Source organism: Salmo salar, chromosome 09, assembly GCF_965601325.2.
Source record: "Salmo salar chromosome 09, fSalSal1, whole genome shotgun sequence".
Lineage (NCBI taxonomy): Eukaryota > Metazoa > Chordata > Actinopteri > Salmoniformes > Salmonidae > Salmo > Salmo salar.
Window position 1 is genome coordinate 133437416 of NC_138299.1, and position 18064 is coordinate 133455479.

An 18064-nucleotide genomic window follows, 5' to 3' on the forward strand; every position below is an offset into this window, starting at 1 on the left:
TGTTCTTTCAACACCGCAGGTACAGCAACAGGTTCCGTTCCATCGCTCATCTGTACTCCATTGGGAAGTCAGCAGAGGACCGTGAGCTCTACGTCATGGTGATATCAGACAACCCCACCGTCCACGAGGCAGGTAAGGATGTGTTTTGGTGACACTGGAGCTCCAGAAGAGACTATTAACTCTAAAGCAATGCCTTCAATCTATGGCTGTGTGGTTTATATTGATCTAACTAACTGGATTGTGTTCATACACAGAAATTCATAGTCTAAATAAATAGCAGTTCTGCTGTTTGCTTCCTGTAAAAGATCCTGATATTATTGCTTCAGCTCAATGATCTAGTAGCTTCATATCCTTTTGAATGTGGGGGTACTCACTCTTATCTGCAGGCCCATTACAGCATTGTATTTTTTCAATAGTGGGTGGCCTAGAAATTACAGTGCAAGGATAAGGAGGGTTTTCAAATGAATGGTGTGCTTTAGTTTAATTGAGTGTGAATTTGTTCAGGAGACTTCCACCCTCATTCTTTCCCAGCCGACTCTGCCCTACTTCTCTTTTAATAGCACTAACACTTTTTTAAATTTCCCCCCCACTCTTTTCTGCCCTTTAGGTGAACCAGAGTTCAAGTATATAGCTAACATGCATGGGAACGAGGTGGTGGGACGCGAGCTGCTCCTCAACCTCATTGAGTACCTGTGCCATAACTATGGCAGCGACCCTGAGGTCACCCAGCTGGTCAACACGACCCGGATACACATCATGCCTTCCATGAACCCAGATGGTTATGAGATCGCCAAGGAGGGTAAGAGAAGAATGTGTGTGTGTGTGTGTGGGGTCTATTTGTGTTATGGGAATTTTTCTATCCCAATGATAATAATTAACAATCAATAAGCCTTGACTAATTCCCAAGGTTTGTAAGACAATGGGTTAATAATTAGGCAAAGACTCAACATCTGCAAAAGGTCTGTACAGTTTATTCAGAGAACGTTCTGAAGTACATTACACAAAGAACTTCATTTTATGCTCCCTCCCCGCTTACGCACATACCTCCACACAAACAGTAGATATCCTACGCACACCCATACACACGAACAGTAGGTGAATAGTATCCCTCCCCAGACTTCTCACCACTGTTAATCACTATCCAGCGCTGCCTGTTCCTTTCCCCTGAGATTAGGAGGACCTTGAAGGTTACTCCCTGTTTCTTCCAAGCCTCTTCAGGTCGGGTCACACACACATGTCTACAGTTCCCTTAGGCTAACTAACACACACACACATTTCCCTTCCTCCCTGGTCTTCTACTAGACCTTATGGGCCTTTCGATTAGTACCTTAATTATTTATTATACATGCTACATAACTACTAATTGGTTACGTGACAGGGTCGGATTCTTTATTCATTTACCTTTATTATAGAATTCTCTTATCAATTTGTGAAAGACGTTGCCTGTCCACAATAAAAAATACAGTGTACCCCTAAATTAAGACATTAAACATGATTACCAGTAGCATAAAGTCAGTGGTCCCCCCCCCCTTCAGTCTGGCTTTCAACTTACTCTTGAAAGTTGTAATAGTAGAAGCACAAGGTGCAATTTCGAAATTGGACAGTGCATCATCAGTTTGTCTCTTCTCATGTCAGTCATTGCCTACCTTAGAGAGCCATTTCTAACTTCACATTTATTTATATAGCCCTTCTTACATCAGCCGATATCTCAAAGTGCTGTACAGAAACCCAGCCTAAAACCCCAAACAGCAAGCAATGCAGGTGTAGAAGCACGGTGGCTAGGAAAAACTCCCTAGAAAGGCCAAAACCTAGGAAGAAACCTAGAGAGGAACCAGGCTATGAGGGGTGGCCAGTCCTCTTCTGGCTGTGCCAGGTGGAGATTATAACAGTACATGGCCAAGATGTTCAAATGTTCATAAATGACCAGCATGGTCTAATAATAATAATAATAATAATAATAATAATAATAATAATAATAATAATCACAGTAGTTGTCGAGGGTGCAATAGGTCAGCACCTCGGGAGTAAATGTCAGTTGGCTTTTCATAGCCGATCATTGAGAGTATCTCTACCGCTCCTGCTGTCTCTAGAGAGTTGAAAACAGCAGATCTGGGACAGGTAGCACGTCCAGTGAACAGGTCAGGGTTCCATAGCCGCAGGCAGAACAGTTGAAACTGGAGCAGCAGCACGGCCAGGTGGACTGGGGACAGCAAGGAGTCATCATGCCAGGTAGTCCTGAGGCATGGTCCTAGGGCTGAGACAGACAGACATTTCTCTCCATTGGTTATATACATCATACTTAAGACACTCCTTCTCTCCAATCCTTAGTTTATGCCCAAGAGAAAGAAGGTAACCAGATACTAACCTTGATTACTCCCTTAAGGGGAACTGACCTCACCTCCTGATCCACAAATATCCATCTGTCTTCCCTATATCAACACGGTGCTCTGCTCCCGTCCCCCAACACATTCCACAGCTATCTGTCCTTCTACAGAGAACCCTTAACTTTCTCCTTTGATTCTATGCTTCTTTCTCTATCATTTATTTAATATCTCAATGTTCAAAATGTCGAACCCAACAGTTGTTATGCTTGAGTCACTCAAATATCACAGGAATACACATTAGACAAGGCAAAATGTATAGGCGGGATGTTCCCCAGTGCTGGAAAGGGGGCCTGAGTGAAAAAGTTTGGGAAAACCTGGCCTAAGTTACTGTCTAACTGTAAACAAAAACAAGTGTCAGACATAAAGCTGTCCCAACAGCAGAGCTTTCTTTTCAGCGCCATGGAGTGAATCCTTACCACTGCTATCAGCGGAGCCTTGTCTGGCAGCAAAACAGTTCATTCAGCCTCATTTACTGCCTTTTAAAAAAAAACCTATGGCTTACTTGCTTAAACAATTGTGGTTTCTACTGACAATTGATATGTACAAACTATGGCATAAGGGGATGACGAGCGGATAAGAGGCAATCTGTAATTTCAATTAAGACATTAATGAGCGAGCTAGGATGGACGTAGTCAATCTAACCATTTGTTCAGCACTTTTGAAATATATAGTGACAGAATTTAGAACATGGGCCATTCTTACAGTATTCTCCCTGTACACCAAGTCAGAACCATGGATAAATAAAGGGGGCATAGAAGCAGACAATGAAAACTCTTACAATATTCAATGATTACATTTCTCTAACACAGGTTATAAGCTACATGTACACCACCAAGTCAGAACAGTAGGCTAAGTTACGAGGGGGAAAGGGACCAAATTATTATGGTGAGGCACATGGGCTACTAACAGCTTACTACACAACATACACTGAGTATTACTTTGTTAGCTACAGTATACATACCTGGCATATTGCGTCATTTATGCAGCAGCATACAATACATTTTTGGACTCACCTTGTTGTGCTGTGCTCACTTGAACAGGAAGGTGGCTCGGTGGTCCTTGTGTGCAAATGTTGTCATCAAACTTTCATCAAAGTATGGCATTCTCTGTATTTATGGTGCTTTCAAGACAACTGGGTACTCGGGGGTAAAAACAAAGTTGAATCATGACATCAGTGATCTTCAGATCGGAGCTCTTGAAAGAGGCCCGAGTTCACGACTTGGAATTCTGAGTTGGATGACCAAAAGGTATTTTCCCAGTCTGAGTTATTTTTCAGAGTTCCCAATTGTCTTGAACGCGGCAGAAGTCATGCTGGATTGACAGCATGGGCAATGTATTCAACTTTTTCTGGCCCATGGTGTTGCATGTGAATGTTTATCCTTTTAAGCTTGGAAAAGAGACCCTTAACCTGTTTAGGATAAGGGGCAGTATTTTCACGGCCGGATAAAAAACGTACCCGATTTAATCTGGTTATTACTCCTGCCCAGAAACTAGAATATGCATATCATTTTTATTTGGATAGAAAACACCCTAAAGTTTCTAAAACTGTTTGAATGGTTACTGTGAGTATAACAGAACTCATATGGCAGGCCAAAACCTGAGAAGATTCCATACAGGAAGTGCCCCCTCTGACCATTTCTTGGCCTTCTATAGCCTCTTTATGGAAAATAGAGGATCTCTGCTGTAACGTGACATTTTCTAAGGCTCCCATAGGCTCTCAGAAGGCGCCAGAACGGGGAATGATGACTCTGCAGTCCCTTGGCGAAAAACAGTAGCGCATTTGGATAGTGGTCGATCTGAGAACAATGACACGGGCGTGCACGTGAAGAGTCCATTTTACATTTTCAGTGATTGAACGAAAAAGTCTCCCGGTCGGAATATTATCGCTATTTTACGAGAAAAATCGCATAAAAATTGATTTTAAACAGCGTTTGACATGCTTCGAAGTACGGTAATGGAATATTTGGACATTTTTTGTCACGATACGCGCCGGCGCGTCACCCTTCGGATAGTGTCTTGAACGCAAGAACAAACGCAGCTATTTGGATATAACTATGGATTATTTGGAACCAAACCAACATTGGGTGTTGAAGTAGAAGTCCTGGGAGTGCATTCTGACGAAGAACAGCAAAGGTAATCCAATTTTTCTTATAGTAAATCTTAGTTTGGTGAGTGCCAAACTTGGTGGGTGTCAAAATAGCTAGCCATGATGGCCGGGCTATCTACTCAGAATATTGCAAAATGTGCTTTCACCGAAAAGCTATTTTAAAATCTGACATAGCGATTGCATAAAGGAGTTCTGTATCTATAATTCTTAAAATAATTGTTGTTTTTTGTGAACATTAATTAGTAATTTAGTAAATTCACCGGAAGTTTCGGTGGGTTTGCTAGTTCTGAACGTCACATGCTAATGTAAAAAGCTGGTTTTTGATATAAATATGAACTTGATTGAACAAAACATGCATGTATTGTATAACATAATGTCCTAGGTGTATCATCTGATGAAGATCATCAAAGGTTAGTGCTGCATTTAGCTGTGGTTTTGGTTTTTGTGACATTATATGCTAGCTTGAAAAATGGGTGTGTGATTATTTCTGGCTGGGTACTCTCCTGACATAATCTAATGTTTTGCTTTCGTTGTAAAGCCTTTTTGAAATCGGACAATGTGGTTAGATAAAGGAGAGGCTTGTCTTTAAAATGGTGTAAAATAGTCATATGTTTGAAAAATAGAAGTTCTGGGATTTTTGAGGAGTTTGTAATTCGCGCCACGCCCTATCATTGGATATTGGCGAGGTGTTCCGCTAGCGGAACATCTAGATGTAAGAGGTTAACTTCTATGGGCTACGTGGGACGCTAGCGTCCCACCTGCAGGACACAGCCAGTGAAATATCAGGGCGGCAAATTCAAAAACAACAAAATGTCATAATTCAACTTTCTCAAACATACAACTATTTTACACCATTTTAAAGATGCACTTCTCCTTGATGTAACCACATTGTCCGATTTCAAAAAGGCTTTACAGCGAAAGCAAAACATTAGATTGTTAGGAGAGTACATAGACAAATATAATCACACAGCCATTTTCCAAGCAAGGACATGTCAATAAAACCCAAAACACAGCTAAATGAAGCACTAACCTTTGACGATCTTCATCAGATGACACTCCTAGGACATTATGTTACACAATACATGTATGTTTTGTTCGATAAAGTTAATATTTATATCCAAAAACAGCATTTTACATTGGCGCGTGATCTTCAGAAAATGTATTCCCACCAAAACTGCCGGTGAATGTGCACATCAATTTACAAAAATACTCATAAACGTTGACAAAATATATAACAATTATTTAAAGAATTATAGATAGACTACTCCTGGATGCAACCGCTTTGTCAGATTTTAAAATAGCTTTACGGAGAAAGCACATTTTTCAATATTCTGAGTACATAGCTCAGCCATCACAGAGAGCAATACAGACACCCGCGAAGTTCGGGGCAACCTAAACTCAGAATTAGTATTAGAAATATTCTCTTACCTTTGCTGATCTTCGTCAGAATGCACTCCCAGGACTGCTACTTCCACAAGAAATGTTGTTTTTGTTCAAAATAATCCATATTTATGTACAAATACCTCCGTTTTGTTCGTCCGTACAGATCACTTATCCAAAGGCATAACGCGCCAGCGCAGAACCAGAGACGAAAAGTAAAAATGTTCCATTACCGTACTTAGAAGCATGTCAAACGCTGTTTAAAATCAATCTTTATGGTATTTTTAACGTAAAATTGCGATAATATTCCAACTGGACAATAGCATATTCATTCAAGAAGAAAAAGAAGGAACGGCTCGCACGCGTGACAGCGCATATCCAATCCCTTTGTTGCCAGGCAGACCACTCAGTAACTGAGCTCATATTATCTGCCCACTAACAGGAGAAGGCTCAAACCACTTTCTGAAGGCTTTTGACAGCCAATGGAAGCCTTAGGAAGTGCAACATAACCCCACAGATACTATAGTTTCGAAAGGGACTAGAAAGAACTACAATTCTCAGATCCTCCACTTCCTGGTTGACTTTTTCTCAGGTTTTTGCCTGCCATATGAGTTCTGTTATACTCACAGACACCATTCAAATGTGTTTTCTATCCAAATCTACTAATAATATGCATATTCTAGTTTCTGGGCCAGAGTAGTAACCTGTTTAAATTGGGTATGTTTTTCATCCAGCCGTAAAAATATTGCCCCCTAGCCCAGACAGGTTAAACCCAGACTTGGACCACACACCCACTCCACTGAATAGCAGGCTAGTGATTGCTTTGCAACGCTTGCAGTTAGCCACTGATTCCTTCCAAACCACTCATTGTTGAATTTGCGATTTCCAACTTGTTGTGTAATGTTGATGTCCAATTGCCGATGAGCACCAATACGTTTTGTCTATAATTTCTCTTCATAAGGATTGAAAAGAATTTGCCAGTAGATTGTCGACTTGTTTCACGATAATGACTGCTTGTCTAGCTTGCTACCTAAGATTTTGTTCTTTTTCTCTCGCAGGTGATGTCAGAGGGTACACGGGACGCAACAACAGTAACAACTTTGACCTGAACCGAAACTTTCCTGACCAGTTTACTACCATCACTGAACCCAGGCAGCCAGAGACCATCGCTGTGATGAACTGGCTGAAGAGTTATCCCTTTGTACTCTCAGCCAACCTACATGGAGGTAAGCCCTAAGCTCCCCCCATTTTTCAATGTTTAGAAAAAATGTATATTGGCCCGCCACCAACATATTGGCCCACTCTGGAGGACAACTTTATTATTTCAGTAATATACTGTATTCTCATTGGGTATTTCCTCTCTGCCCACTACAGGGTCATTGGTGGTCAATTACCCATATGATGATGACAAGCAGGGACGTACGGAGTACAGCAAGTGTCCTGATGACAAGGTCTTTAAACAGGTGGCCAGATCCTACTCTCAGGTCAGTGGACTTCAACAGACAATTTGGGTCTTTATATCACTCCATTTACTAAATATATTCATGCAGTTGTGAAGATAATGTTTATTACATTAAACAAAACCATTGGACAGTTGTTGATAGGTTTACTGTTTCAATTCTGCTGTTGGTATTGCATTGTCGCCTTTGACCTTTTGTGTGTGTGTGTGTAGGAAAATGCTCTGATGCACAAAGGACACCCTTGTGAGGACCTTTACCCATCGGTGTTCTTTGAGGACGGCATCACCAACGGCGCCAACTGGTACAATGTTCCCGGTATGTGCCTTCCCATGCCAATACACACACTAAGAGGAACAATTTGTGTGTGTGTCTGTACCTGACTTCTCTTTGTGTTCTCTCGCCAGGTGGTATGCAGGACTGGAACTATCTGAACACTAACTGTTTTGAGGTGACCATAGAGTTGGGCTGTGTGAAGTACCCTAAGGCCCAGCACCTGCCTATGTACTGGGACCAGAACCGCAGAGCCTTACTGCAGTACATCCACCAGGTCAGCATACTTACATACTGTCCTTCACTACGCTGTCATTCGCTCATTCATTCATTCATCTCTCGCTCTCTCGCTCTCTCTCCAAACGAAAAAAAAATGTAAACATATAATTTCTCTCTTTCCCTTTATATATGTCTTGCCCATTTACTTTGTCTCAAATGCACCAACTTCAATTTTAGGTATTCATCCTCTGTGTGTGTGTCCCTCTGCAGGTCCACAGAGGAGTAAAGGGCATGGTGATAGACATTAGAGATGGTACAGGCATCCCTAATGCCACCATCATGGTGGAGGAGATCAATCATCCAATCACAACCAACCTAGCTGGAGACTACTGGAGACTTCTGGTCCCTGGGACGTACCACCTCACCGCCTCTGCACGGGGGTGAGAGACAGAACTGTTGAAGTAACTGAGATAAATTAGAGGGTTTGTTTAAATGTAGACCCAATACCGGGTCTACATTTGTAGGGTAACCCCACCCTAACCCATAGAAACAGAACTAGAATGAACAACTTTCTATGCTCTAACCCTCCCTCCCCTTCTTCTCAGGTACAACTCAGTAAAGATCTACGCCACAGTGCCAGAGGAGGGGGTGGAGCTGGTAGACTTCCGGCTGACACGGGTGCGTTCGGAGCCCAATGGACAGGCCCCCAAGGATCCTGGAGCCACCCAGGACCCTGCGGAGGAGCAGTTCCATAGCTTCATTAAGGACCTGTCTCTTGGCCAGGGGCTGGAACAGCTGGTTCAGAGTACCGCCACAGAGAGCAGCTTCAGATACAGACGCTACAAAGAGCTGTCAGAGTTCCTGAGGGGTTTGACGCTCAACTTCCCCAAGATCACCTCCCTGCATAGGTAGGCCTGAGTCATGACCCCTGACCTCTAAACCCTAACCTGATGTCTAACATTTAGACCTTAACTTCCTCAAGAGGACCTCCCTGCAAAGGTAGGCTGACCCGCGTTATGACCTCTGACCTCCTCATCAAATGTCACCTCACTGCACAGGTAAACCCTGACCTCTAACCCCTAGTGTAACTGCCCTTAATCAAAATAATTTAGCTTGTTATGCAAAAAAATGTGTATATGTATTATCACATACACCAGATAGGTGCAGTGAAATGTGTTGTTTTATAGGGTCTGCCATGGTGGTAAGGTGCCCAAGGAGCAAATTAGGGTTAAGTGCCTTGCTCAAAGGCACATCAACAGATTTTTCACCTCGCTTGGGTATTGAAACCAGCGACCTTTCAGTTACTGGCCCAACACTCTAACCGGTTGGCTACCTGCTCCCCTGTACCCCGTAATGGCTAACCTCAAAACCTCTCCTCCAAATGGTTGGAATTACAGTCTACGTGTCTTTGCAGAAGAGTCTGCTAGGTAACCATATCCCATATAATCTACAGTGGAATTGATAATAACATGCATTCTTCTGTCTAGTTTGGGCCAGAGTGTGGAGTACAGGACCATCTGGGCCTTGGAGATTTCCAACAAACCAGACGAGCCTGAAACGGCCAAGCCCAAGATCCGCTTGGTGGGAGGTATCCATGGCAACGCCCCCGTGGGCACAGAGCTCCTGCTGGAGTTCGCTGCCTTCCTCTGCATCAACTACGACAAGAACCCCACCATCACCAGGGTGAGATGATTTAACTGAGATGTTTTTACTACACCAATCATAACTACAGTGCCAAGTGAAATTATTCACACCCTTGCACAGTTGTGTTGCCTTAAAATTACTAAATATTCATACAATTTTGATATTTTTATCGACCACACATTAAAAAGGAAAGAAAACTTGCAAAAAAGTTTAGATGTTCTAAAATAAAAAAGCTCCCTTTAAATATAACTGATGTCCTGTTGTTCTACCCGTCATTCCTCTTCTCCCTCTTCTCCTCTCCACAGTTGATAAACGAGACGCGGATCATCATCCTTCCCTCCATCAACCCAGATGGACGAGAGCTGGCCAGAGAGAAACAGTGCACCTCTACTGTGGGCATGACGAACGCACACGGGAAAGATCTGGACACTGACTTCTTTGGTCAGTACCTGCTGTGGTTGGTGTATAGACTGAGATGTTTGTGTTATGTGTGTGCGTGTGTGTGTGTACCTGCATGCCCTTACATGTTTGATGGTGTCCTGTCTGTGTGTGCTGCTGTTGTAGGTAATGCCTCCCAGCGGGTGGTGGAGGCTCAGCCAGAGACCAGAGCAGTGATGGACCTGATCTTAGAGAGGGGCTTCACACTCTCTGTAGCCCTGGATGGAGGCTCCCTGTTGGCTACTTACCCCTACGACAAGCCCGTACAGCCCGGTAGGAACATGGGGCTCCAAATATAGAATACTAGAAAACTATAAAATAAATAGTTAACTAATAGTGTACTTTTTTTCAGTTGAAAATGAGGAAACTCTGAAGTACTTGGCCAATGTGTACGCCAGCAACCATCCCAAGATGCACCTGGGGGATACGGGATGTCCAAGCAATGGCCAAAGTATGTACCAACAGCACCACAAATAGACCACTGTGACCTATAGACTGCATTCTAAGTGGTGAATTGGAAAAGATGGCTTATCTATTGACTCCTATTTTTCATCCTCCTCTTCTCCTCTCTCCCCAGTGGGTAACATCCCAGATGGAGTACTCAGGGCAGCAGAGAGACAAAGTCACATGGGTAGTATGAAGGTATGTTTCATACCCTACTTCCTAATGCTATCTAATGCTATATCTCTCACAAGAGAAAGGTTGTTCTGTCACCCGGCCCAAAGAAGCATCTGCTTGTTGAGTCCTGGAACGACACGACTTCCACTGCTAAGTCTGTATTTAACTTCAACTAACTGTGTAAGAGCCTGATCAGTTGTGTTTGATTTTAAAGTACAGTGGCCATTCTGGACTAAGCTTTACTGGTCGTCAATATGGCTATTCTGATCTGTCTGTCTGGTCTGTCTTTCTAGGACTTCAGTGTGGACTTTGGCCACTGTCCAGAGATCACGGTGTATACTGGCTGCTGTTTGTTCCCCCCGGCCGAGCAGCTGGCCACGCTGTGGGCTGAGAACAGGAAGGCACTGCTCAGCATGCTGGTGGAGGTCAGTAATACCCTTGACCTCTGACCTGGGGTCATGTAATACAAATGCATTCAATAAGTTTACAAATGCGTTGATGAGTTATTGAGTGTGTTTGATAATAATTAATTAATGCATTTCGGGGCTCCGATTGGTTACTTATCAAACGCGTTTGTTTGATACATTATTGAATGCATTTATGGTATACATGTGCAAGTATTGCCACAGAAGATGAAATTAAGATAATATTACTTAGTCTATTACATTAAGTAATATTACATTATCTTCCTGCGATAGACTAGCATCCTGTTTAGGGGGTATACTTGTTCTGTACATCATGCTGCCTTACGCTACAGTAACAGAATATAGGCTCCTGCCCTATTGCCCGTTCTGGCTTGGACAAGGCTACTTAATTTTGTTTCTGTGTACTTTACATTCAATCTGTGTTTCTGTCTCTCCCTCAGGTCCATAAAGGTGTGCGTGGCATGGTGAAGGATAAGAGTGGGAAGCCCATCGTGGGGGCCATGATAGTGTTGAATGGGGGTGTGAGGGTGTTCACTGCAGAGGGAGGCTACTTCCATGCTCTTCTGGCACCAGGAAACCACAACATAGAGGCTGTGGCTGATGGCTACCAGCAACAACGTCAGGAGGTGGTTGTGTCATCATATGAAGCCGCCAGCTCCATCATCATAGAGTTTGACATGGACAACCGCATTTTTGGTCTGCCCCGGGAGTTTGTTGTGGCTACTGCAGGTAAGCATGAAGAGAACTGTTTTTTGTGGAGATGTTACCTTTTGTGTAATGTTGCCAGATGATTGCAGAGAATTCCTTTTTTTTTTTTTACATTTTAGTCATTGGGGCAGCAGGGTAGCCTAGTGGTGAGAGTGTTGGGCCAGTAATTGAAAGGTTGCTAGATTGAATTCCCGAGCTGACAAGGTAAATATCTGTTCTGCCCCTGAACAAGGCAGTTAACCCAATGTTCCTAGGCTGTCATTGTAAATAAGAATTTGTTCTTAACTGACTTGCCTAGTTAAATAAAGGTGAACAACAAAAAATATATATTATATACACTGCTCAAAAAAATAAAGGGAACACTTAAACAACACAATGTAACTCCAAGTCAATCACACTTCTGTGAAATCAAACTGTCCACTTAGGAAGCAACACTGATTGACAATAAATTTCACATGCTGTTGTGCAAATGGAATAGACAACAGGTGGAAATTATAGGCAATTAGCAAGACACCCCCAATAAAGGAGTGGTTCTGCAGGTGGTAACCACAGACCACTTCTCAGTTCCTATGCTTCCTGGCTGATGTTTTGGTCACTTTTGAATGCTGGCGGTGCTTTCACTCTAGTGGTAGCATGAGACGGAGTCTACAACCCACACAAGTGGCTCAGGTAGTGCAGCTCATCTACGATGGCACATCAATGCGAGCTGTGGCAAGAAGGTTTGCTGTGTCTGTCAGCGTAGTGTCCAGAGCATGGAGGCGCTACCAGGAGACAGGCCAGTACCATAGGAGACGTGGAGGAGGCCGTAGGAGGGCAACAACCCAGCAGCAGGACCGCTACCTCCGCCTTTGTGCAAGGAGGAGCAGGAGAAGCACTGCCAGAGCCCTGCAAAATGACCTCCAGCAGGCCACAAATGTGCATGTGTCTGCTCAAACGGTCAGAAACAGACTCCATGAGGGTGGTATGAGGGCCCGATGTCCACAGGTGGGGGTTGTGCTTACAGCCCAACACCGTGCAGGACGTTTGGCATTTGCCAGAGAACACCAAGATTGGCAAATTCGCCACTGGCGCCCTGTGCTCTTCACAGATGAAAGCAGGTTCACACTGAGCACATGTGACAGAGTCTGGAGACGCCGTGGAGAACGTTCTGCTGCCTGCAACATCCTCCAGCATGACCGGTTTGGCGGTGGGTCAGTCATGGTGTGGGGTGGCATTTCTTTGGGGGGCCGCACAGCCCTCCATGTGCTCGCCAGAGGTAGCCTGACTGCCATTAGGTACCGAGATGAGCTCCTCAGACCCCTTGTGAGACCATATGCTGGTGCGGTTGGCCCTGGGTTCCTCCTAATGCAAGACAATGCTAGACCTCATGTGGCTGGAGTGTGTCAGCAGTTCCTGCAAGAGGAAGGCATTGATGCTATGGACTGGCTCGCTCATTCCCCAGACCTGAATCCAATTGAGCACATCTGGGACATCATGTCTCGCTCCATCCACCAACGACACGTTGCACCACAGACTGTCCAGGAGTTGGTGGATGCTTTAGTCCAGGTCTGGGAGGAGATCCCTCAGGAGACCATCCGCCACCTCATCAGGAGCATGCCCAGGCGTTGCAGGGAGGTCATACAGGCACGTGGAGGCCACACACACTACTGAGCCTCATTTTTACTTGTTTTAATGACATTACATCAAAGTTGGATCAGCCTGAGTGTGACTCCAAATCCAGACCTCCATGGGTTGATAAATTGGATTTCCATTGATTATTTTTGTGTGATTTTGTTGTCAGCACATTCAACTATGTAAAGAAAAAAGTATTTAATAAGATTATTTATTTCATTCAGATCTAGGATGTGTTGTTTAAGTGTTCCCTTTATTTTTTTGAGCAGTATATATATATAATTTAGCAGACGCTCTTATCCAGAGCAATTAGGGTTAAGTGTCTTGCTCAAGGGCACATCGACAGATTTTTCACGTAGTCGGCCCGGGGACTATTGTAGGGAGTAAAACAAGGTGAATAAGTTAAATTCTGTAGGTTTTTAGGACATACATTTGTTTTGTGCCTCTGCCTCATGTATATATGCTTGTCTCTCCTCTCTCCTTCCCTGCAGCGGCCTCCATGACGGCCCTGGTGGTGACAGCCTGTATCATCTGGTGTGTGTGCTCTGCTAAATCCAACCAGCAGAAGGATGGTTTCCACCGGCTGCGGCAGCACCGTGACGATTACGAGGACGAGATTCGCCTTGGCTCCAAGAAATCCCTGCTCTCCAACGAGTTCCAGGATGAGAGCGAAAGCGATGAGGACACGCTCTACGCCAACGCCAACAAACTCTGAGATCCCACATACATACATACATACATACATACATACACACACACACACACACACACATACACACATACATACATACATGGCCAACCTGGGTCGTATTCATTAAGCACCAAACTGATTAAAACGGACGGAAACAGGGAAGGGACAATAAGAAACGTTTGTTTTTGCTTTATGTTGTTCGAAAACGTTTTGCTACAGTGTGCCCAAATGAATACGACCCTGTTAGTACTGGGCAATTCCACATTAACAGAGTGATGCTGAGACTCCAATTTAACACTTTAAAACAAAAACCAATAATTGCAAAGTTGAACACATTGTAAGACTTGATGCACAAGGACTACTTTTAACCATTTCCATAGAACATTTTACAATAACACATTTACTTGAAGAACAGTGCAGATTCAAAGTTTGGTAGCAGAATGACAGTTTGTGCTGTTGGGGCCATCATTCTGTATTTTGTATTATGTTCTGTGGAAATTGTAGTAGAGTTAATGTGCATAGAGTTGTATAGTTTTTGTTTGAAATACATTTTAAAGTGAAAAATCTGAGTCTCACCTTGTTACTGTGGAATTTCTCTACTAATACTGCACCTCCCTGTGACTGTTGAGTTGGTCGTTGTTGTGCTCTGTGGCTCTGCTTTACTGGAGAGGACGAGGTGGAGCAGGGAGGGCTTGTTCTTGTCCGTCCCTATAAGATTCTCCAGGTCCCATTTGCCTGTCCTCCCGCCCACCAGAGAGAGCTGTTTCAGAGACCACAACGGTCCTCTATGGCTGGTGTCCAAGCCGAATCATCCAAATTAACACCTGCTTTGCTCTGTCTACAGATGCACACTAAACGCCTAGTGGAGCTGGGCAACCTTTTTTTTTTCTTCATGCACGCAACACACACATGCACACTTTTGCAGTTAGCCACTCATCAACCTGTCCATATATTTATTTGATACTTATACTTGGAACTAGTACCAATGAATATACCAATTGCAGTCATTTGAAATTATTAAAGAAATGTCTGTTTCTCAAAGTTTTTGTCAGTGTTGTCACAGTCCAGTTAGCCAGTCTTTCAGAGGGAGCATCAAACACAGTGCCTTGGCTGATGTAGAGTTAGACATGCCACTCTCTTTTAGGGCTACAGCACAGAAGCGTGGTGGTGTGGGTACTAGATATACTAGAATCTTGTCCAGATTATGGTCTAGGACCGATTATAATCTGTGATCCATCATATACTCAGGTGATATGGAAGACATTAGTCATCCAGGATTCATCCAGGGGTCTGGAGTATTTTAAGAGATGCACTCTTTCAGAGCAGAAGACTTACAATGGGCCCGGGTTCACAGGCTGCATGCGTTTTCACTTCTATTGCCCTCTGCTTATTCATGTGCCCTCTTGAACATACAGCACAAGGCACATCTGCATTTTACTACAGGCACTGTATGTTAAATACAAATACATGATTCCCCATTTAATTGTTCAGGGAATGCACTTTGAAATAGATGCAAATAATGTAAATCACAAATGGATGGTTTTCTTAATGTTTTTCCATTTGAAAGAGAATCTATGCTTTTTCTTTCTACACACGTTTCATATCTCAAAATGACCCTTAAGATGGCAAATTACTTACCCATGCTTTAATAATCAGCCGCAACATATAGATGTATATTTTGTTGTAATTTACTTGTATTTTTTTTCATGCATTCATGATTTATTTGTACATCTGATAAATCATAATTCTATCAAATCCTTGTGCTAGATGTCAACCCTACATTACTGAAAAGGCTGCAGAACGTCTGCTCTAGAACCATCCAGCAATTGTGGGAGAGCGTTTAGAGAGGATGGCATCTTCCTCTACAACAGTGGTCACCAACCCTGGTCATGAGGAGTATAAGGTGTGCAGACTTTTGTTCCAGCCCAACATTAACCCTTCCAATTCTACTCTCATCAAGGTCATTTTGAGTAGCTGGTTAGTCGAATCAGGTATGTTAGTGCTGGGCTGGAACAAAACCCTGTACGCTATGTAGTTTTCCAGGACCAGGGTGGAGGACCACTAGTCTACAGGGGTGTCTGACTCCTAACGATCATCTCAGTTGCACATAATCAATATTGTAGCAAAGCCAGGTAATCTTAGGGGGAGAAAGTAAGTTATTTTTTTATTTGATTTACATTGTGTGTGAGAGGGATGGAGAGTGTTTTCTGAATGGATGTTGGGGTTTTGATGTAAATGGTTATTTTCGTTTCTTTTTATATGAAACTGAATTGATTGTAGATAATGAACTGTTGCCAAGTGTATTTGAATGAGAAAAATACGTGCAATTCATGTTAACCCTGACTACAACACACATTTCATAACAAACCAACCTGTTACGTTGTATGTGGTGATATGACAGACATGCTAACATGAACACTCTTCAAGACATTGATGAAATTAAAAAATATGGAAAGAAAATGAATTATGTCCTAATTTGTTGCTTTGACACTGCTCTCATCTTTTCTCAGCCAGATTATACTGTATCTGTCATTCAGCAGCAACATGGCAGCAAAATGTTAAAGCAGAATCGCAATTGTAGCATTTTCTATTGACCAACCATTGCCACTAGGGGACAGCCAATGAATTCATGTTTTGTATGAAGACAACTTGCATGGTGGCTGTTATGAGAGGTGAAAAATGTGTTAGTGCAGATTTAGTTTAGTCAATTTAAGACTGGATTTTGAGATGTCAAAATGCAGTTGTTTGTGTGCAGACTACTAGCATTTGCCATTTTATTTTTATGGTGAGGGGAAGCGGGATGTAGAGAGAATTGGACCAGTTTCACAGCATTCCTCATTGCTTCTGTGGACACAGTTTATCTGAAAAGAATGCATTAAAGGCAACATAGTATCATCTTTTACTGGCAGGTGTGGTCTGTAGCTGTCTTTCTCACACAATCATTCCGCTATCAATTACTGTCTACGAGGCTATTGTTACACCGTTTTTTTTGTTCCCAAGATGCTGACCAGTTTGTCAATGGATGCCGCACATGACTAGTTACCCGCACCGGGAGGCGCTTTTGTAGTGTGGTAGGAGTTTTCAAGTTCCATGTCCTGTAGGTGGGCCGTGCGTCAGCTGATGACGTTGGACAACAAAAATGGCAGGAGGAAGCAGCAACTACTGGGAAGGTGAGGTGGAAAACTGGCACAACTAGGGTGCGATCAGACAGCTATTTGATACATTTGCAACGATGTTTGGTACATTTTAACGGGGTTTACTACATGCCAACGGTGTTGTCAAATTTGGAGCAAATCGACACGCCGTTGGGTTGCCTGTCCACGAGCTCAGCTAGCTAGCAAAACAAGCTTTGCTAGCAAGTGAAGCGTTTACGGTTGTAACGTCAGCTAGCTAATGTTGGTTAGCCTAGCAAGTTACCTTCGAATATCTTGTAGCAAACTAGCTATTTTAGATTCGTTGTATAGTTAGCTAGCTAACAAAATAGAAATGTAGCTAGCTAAATTGTGATTTCAATTTCACCTACCTAGTTATTTAGTTATCAATATGTTCAGCCAACGGTAGCCAAATGATGTTTGTGTGCTAACGTTAGTTGGTTAGCCAGCCAAGTTATTTTGTCAACACCAGCAGGATGATTAGAGAAGTGCTGCCTGATTGTTGTTTTGTTGTCTCCACTTAGCAAACGTTAACTACCTACCACTATTGTATAGATGGCTAATTGAATAAGGTACTTCAGAAAAAGTTTGATGTTTAACTAACGTTTATATGAAAAAGACAACAAGACAACATATTATTAATGACTCATTAGCTATGTGGATTAGTCTTTCTGTAGGCTTAGATTACTGTTGATGCCAACCCTGTTTCTCAATTCCAAACGGTGTGTGTGTCTGCTATGTGTGTTGCACATTCCAGATTTGCGAAAGCAGGCCAGGCAGCTGGAGAATGAGTTGGACCTGAAGCTGGTGTCCTTCAGTAAACTGTGTACAAGCTACAGCAGTTCCAGAGATGGCCGTCGAGGAGACAGGTAAGACTAAAACCAGTTCCATGTAGGTCCCTAACCCCATTCCCCTAGGGCCTAAATGACAGGTCAGACGAGTGCCCAGTCCCATTCT

The 18064-nt window shown here is 43.1% G+C and overlaps 2 protein-coding genes across 4 annotated transcripts in view; both read left to right on the forward strand.

Moving 5' to 3' along the window:
* The window catches only part of cpda (carboxypeptidase D, a), a 42218-nt gene extending 25803 nt beyond the window's left edge, over window positions 1-16415 (forward strand). The window contains exons 6-21 of the mRNA XM_014214420.3: window positions 20-132; window positions 608-799; window positions 6930-7097; window positions 7246-7355; window positions 7544-7646; window positions 7736-7878; window positions 8091-8260; window positions 8426-8728; window positions 9308-9503; window positions 9770-9905; window positions 10029-10175; window positions 10255-10353; window positions 10480-10544; window positions 10814-10945; window positions 11386-11674; window positions 13756-16415. Of these exons, the coding sequence (XP_014069895.2) occupies window positions 20-132; window positions 608-799; window positions 6930-7097; window positions 7246-7355; window positions 7544-7646; window positions 7736-7878; window positions 8091-8260; window positions 8426-8728; window positions 9308-9503; window positions 9770-9905; window positions 10029-10175; window positions 10255-10353; window positions 10480-10544; window positions 10814-10945; window positions 11386-11674; window positions 13756-13979 (2590 nt within the window). The 3' untranslated portion in view covers window positions 13980-16415. The remainder of the gene's footprint in view (window positions 1-19; window positions 133-607; window positions 800-6929; window positions 7098-7245; window positions 7356-7543; window positions 7647-7735; window positions 7879-8090; window positions 8261-8425; window positions 8729-9307; window positions 9504-9769; window positions 9906-10028; window positions 10176-10254; window positions 10354-10479; window positions 10545-10813; window positions 10946-11385; window positions 11675-13755) is intronic.
* Window positions 16416-16988: 573 nt separating this feature from the next.
* The window catches only part of LOC106612848 (Golgi SNAP receptor complex member 1), a 49730-nt gene continuing 48654 nt past the window's right edge, over window positions 16989-18064 (forward strand). For 2 of the 3 annotated variants that reach the window (XR_014378892.1, XM_014214421.3), the window contains exons 1-2: window positions 16989-17125; window positions 17865-17976. Coding sequence is in view for 1 of the 3 variants with exons in the window: in XM_014214421.3 (XP_014069896.3) it covers window positions 17095-17125; window positions 17865-17976 (143 nt within the window). In the remaining 2 variants the exon portion in view is untranslated. Of the gene's footprint in view, window positions 17153-17864; window positions 17977-18064 lie in introns of all 3 variants that reach the window. The other variant, XM_014214422.3, reaches the window with a different exon arrangement.